Source organism: Myotis brandtii, unplaced genomic scaffold (genome assembly GCF_000412655.1).
Source record: "Myotis brandtii unplaced genomic scaffold, ASM41265v1 scaffold419, whole genome shotgun sequence".
NCBI lineage: Eukaryota > Metazoa > Chordata > Mammalia > Chiroptera > Vespertilionidae > Myotis > Myotis brandtii.
The window spans coordinates 1449779-1453671 of NW_005366075.1; the positions used below are offsets into that span (position 1 = coordinate 1449779).

The 3893-nt window shown below is 35.6% G+C and overlaps 1 protein-coding gene across 1 annotated transcript in view; it reads left to right on the forward strand.

Moving 5' to 3' along the window:
- ERCC6L2 (excision repair cross-complementation group 6-like 2) overlaps positions 1–3893 on the forward strand; it is a 127285-nt gene that overhangs the window by 39158 nt on the left and 84234 nt on the right. The window contains exons 8-9 of the mRNA XM_014545690.1: positions 1426–1488; positions 1825–1944. Of these exons, the coding sequence (XP_014401176.1) occupies positions 1426–1488; positions 1825–1944 (183 nt within the window). The remainder of the gene's footprint in view (positions 1–1425; positions 1489–1824; positions 1945–3893) is intronic.

Below are 3893 nucleotides of genomic sequence, written 5' to 3' on the forward strand. Positions count from 1 at the left end.
TTTATCAGTCATTGTTTGCATCACTGTTGTTTTTATATCATGTTTTTGTTGTTTTTATGTCATGTTTTTGTTGTTTTCATATCATGTTTTTGTCGTTTTTATATCATGCCTCTGTTGTTATATCCTTTTGTTACTGTTTACTTATTAATACATTTATATATTATTTTCATATACATTTTACTAATTTCCTTTCATCTCTCACACTTCTATTATAGAGAAAGGGCAAATAGCAATATTAAAATATTTCGCTAATTAATTCCCTTTTAATGTGCACGAATTTTGTGCACTGGGTTACTAGTATTTTATAATATCAAATAGTGATCACAGCAAAATACAAGATTCAAATATATTTTTTAAAAGCTAGTGTTTGAAAGTAGCTTCAATTTGATATCCTCCTTTTTAGCTTTCATTGGGAAATATTCTACTTTCATCTTAAAATCTTACTTCATTTTCAGGAAATCTATTATCCACTAATAGTAAACTTACTGTTTCATTACAGGCTTAAAACCTTATTCTGATGTGAGATGTAGCATTTTTTTAATAGAAATAGTGTATAATATAGAAAGTATTTTATTTTTATTTAGAAGCATATTTTTTTTTACCTTCTATCTATATTTCCTGCCTCTTTTTCACTTCTATTTTATTATCAAGTTACCTGTCACATAACTTCATACATAGAGGGACCTAGATAAATATTTATCTAGATTGATATTTATTGTAATCTCTCATTTTGCTGTTTTTAACCACTTCAGTTTTTTTGTAATAGCTCAGATTCCTAGGAAACCTTGGAATATAAATGAGAGGCGAGAGTAAAGGGGTCTATACCAGCGGTCGCCAACCTTTTGGATCTCACGGACCACCGGTGGTCCGTGGAGTGCCGGTTTGCGACCACTGGTCTATACAACACTGCCACCTTACCCTATAGTTTTATTATCTCTTACAGCAGCATTTTTATGACTGTATCAGGAGGATAAATACTTTCTAGAATGAGGTCATTCTCCCCTCTTTTGTTAAAAACATCACTGTATTGTTTTATAGAGTGTCATCCCATACACCAAAAGGTGGTAAGTTCGATTCCTGGTCAGGGCACATACCCAGGTTGTGGGTTCAATCCCCAACTGGGCCCATATGAGAGATAACTGATCAATGTTTCTCTCTCATATAGATGTTTCTCTCTCTCTCTCTGTCTGCCTCTCTACAATCAATTTTTTTTTAAAAAATCACTGTTGTGATTCACCAAAAGTATGATTCCACATTAGTGATTTATGTATATTTTGTATAAATATTTGACCATCATTTTCTCAGAATATATTGTGCCAATAGTAACCCAATAATAAATATTGTAAGTAATATATTTTGTGATGTAGTTACATAGTCACATTAGTCCTTTGCTTGTTTTTATTTTCTGTGTTTCTCTGGTTGCAGACCAATTCACATGGTGAAACAGTGAAAACCTTGTATTTCAGCTACCTTGCAGTCCTTCAGAAGGTAGCTAACCACGTCTCACTACTGCAGGCTGCTAGCACCTCCAAACAGCAGGTTTGGGTTGCCTTTTAAAATGTCTGTGATGCTATCTGATATAAATACTTTATATTTTATATGAAATTTCCAACCAAATATCTTTATTTTTGTATGAAATTTAAGAGGAAACTGACTTGCTCATTTTTAATTTATGTGCCAAAGAAGTATATGCACTTAAGTTTTTAATCAAAGTGAGAAATTTTAAACAAGTTAAATAAGTCTTTCTTCAAATTTTATATTCAATTTATACAAGTTTAAATGTGTTAAGTTGATATTTCTCTTCACCTACCTCTTCCTTTTAAGGAAACACTCATCAAAAGGATATGTGACCAGGTATTTTCCAGATTCCCAGATTTTGTGCAGAAAAGCAAAGATGCAGCCTTTGAAACACTTTCTGACCCAAAATACAGTGGAAAAATGAAGGTAAGTGCTCTTCTTTCAGTTTTCATATACACAAGGATGATATACAAAATATTTATCAAATGGTATGACAGGAACACCAGCTAATCAGAACAGATGCCCAGTCATTCAGAAGAGATGGTGATCTCAGACAAATGGTCTAGTTATATGTGTATTTAGTAGGTCTCTATGAACCTGCATCTGGTGTGTTCTCAATTAGAAGTAGTTTTATTAAATATACTTCAAACTTTACTATTGTATTGGATTCATATCCTTTTAAAAATGTATGCTGTTGCCACATGTATAATAATTTGTCTTCAAATTTTTAAGGAGGTAGTTTACCAGATCTATAAATGGTAATGCCAAATGGGAGGATGAGAATAGGTGGGAGCTCAGAATAAGAGAAAGAAGCTTCTTGAAGAGTTCTCTTTGTTCTCTATGAGAACTCTAAGGGTTTTCAAGGCCTTTATTCTAGACTGAATTTCCTGTCTCTTGATTTTACTTGCCAACCTAAATTGCAAGGTGCTGTATCTCATTTGTGCAAGGGAGCATTGTTGTAGACTGGGAAACTGACCTGGAGGTGTGCTCTTGGTAAGGAATTACTGAGGGAGAGTCTGAAAAGTAAGGCCAGGTTTCCCAACCATGACCCAGGCCTCTAGGCATTGCCTGTCATGGATGCATGAAATACTGACAGTTTCTAGCCTCCTGTAGCAGAATTCAATTGTTTAACCCCTTCATAACTATCGAGAATCTTTATTTATGGATTCAAAGATTTTTACAGAACGATTTCCAACTTTATGTTTTAATTAACAAAAAGTAAGTTATTTCTTTTGGCATAAAAATAAAAAGGAAGTAATGAAGGTAGGGGTTTCTTTTTCTTTGAAATCCTGGAAATATTTTTAGCAGTTAATCTACATAAGTTCACCTAGTTTAGTTTGCCTGGATCTCTAAATTCAGTGGTATAATATGTAAACTAGGAAGATTACTTTAAAACCTTGTGAGTGTATTTTTTTTAACTGAGATATAATTGACTGTAACATTGTATTAATTTATGTATGCAACATAATGATTTGATAAATGCAAATATTTTGAAATGATTACCACACCACAATAAGTCTAGTTAACATCCATCACCTCACATAAGTACAATTCTTTTCTTGTGATAAGAACTTTTAAAATCTATTCCCTCCTAAATATACAGTATGGTGTTGTTAACTACAGCCACTATGCTGTACAATATTTCCCCAGGACTTACTTATCTTAGAGAAGCGTGTATCCTTTGACTACCTTCACCCATTTCATCTGTTCCATACCCCCTGCCTTTGGACCAGTAATCTGTTCTCTATACCTACGAGTTTGATGTTTTGTTTTGTTTTAAGATTCCACATGTAAGTGAGATCATATGCTATTTGTCTTTGTCTGACTTATTTCACTTCACATAATTCCCTCAAGGTCTATCTATGTTGTCTCAAATGACAGGATTGCCTTCTTTTTTGTGGCTGAATATTTTATCATATATATGTATATATGTGTGGGTGTGTATCTAATCTAATAAAAGAGAAACATGCAAATTGACCGTACCTTCGCTATGCCCCGAGCAACACCCACCAGCCAATCAGAGCGACTATATGCAAATTAACCCAACCAAGATGGCGGCCAGCAGCCATGGAGCTGGAGTAAGCAGGAGGCTTGGTTGCCCCGGCGATGGAAGAAACCAAGCTTCCTGTGTGCCCTGGCCGGCTGTGGCATCCGCTAAAGGCAACAAAGTTTCAATTATAGAAGATAAATAAACCACAGATACCTGCTTCCTGCCAGCTTCCACTGGGAGCTTGGGTGGCTGGGGGCCTTGGCCAGCCTGCAAAGAGCCATCAGCCCCTCACCCAGACTGGCCAGGCACCCCAGCGGGGACCCCCACCCTGAAGGGGCTGTGGCCAGCCTGCAAACAGTCATCAGCCCCTCACCCAGGCTGGCCA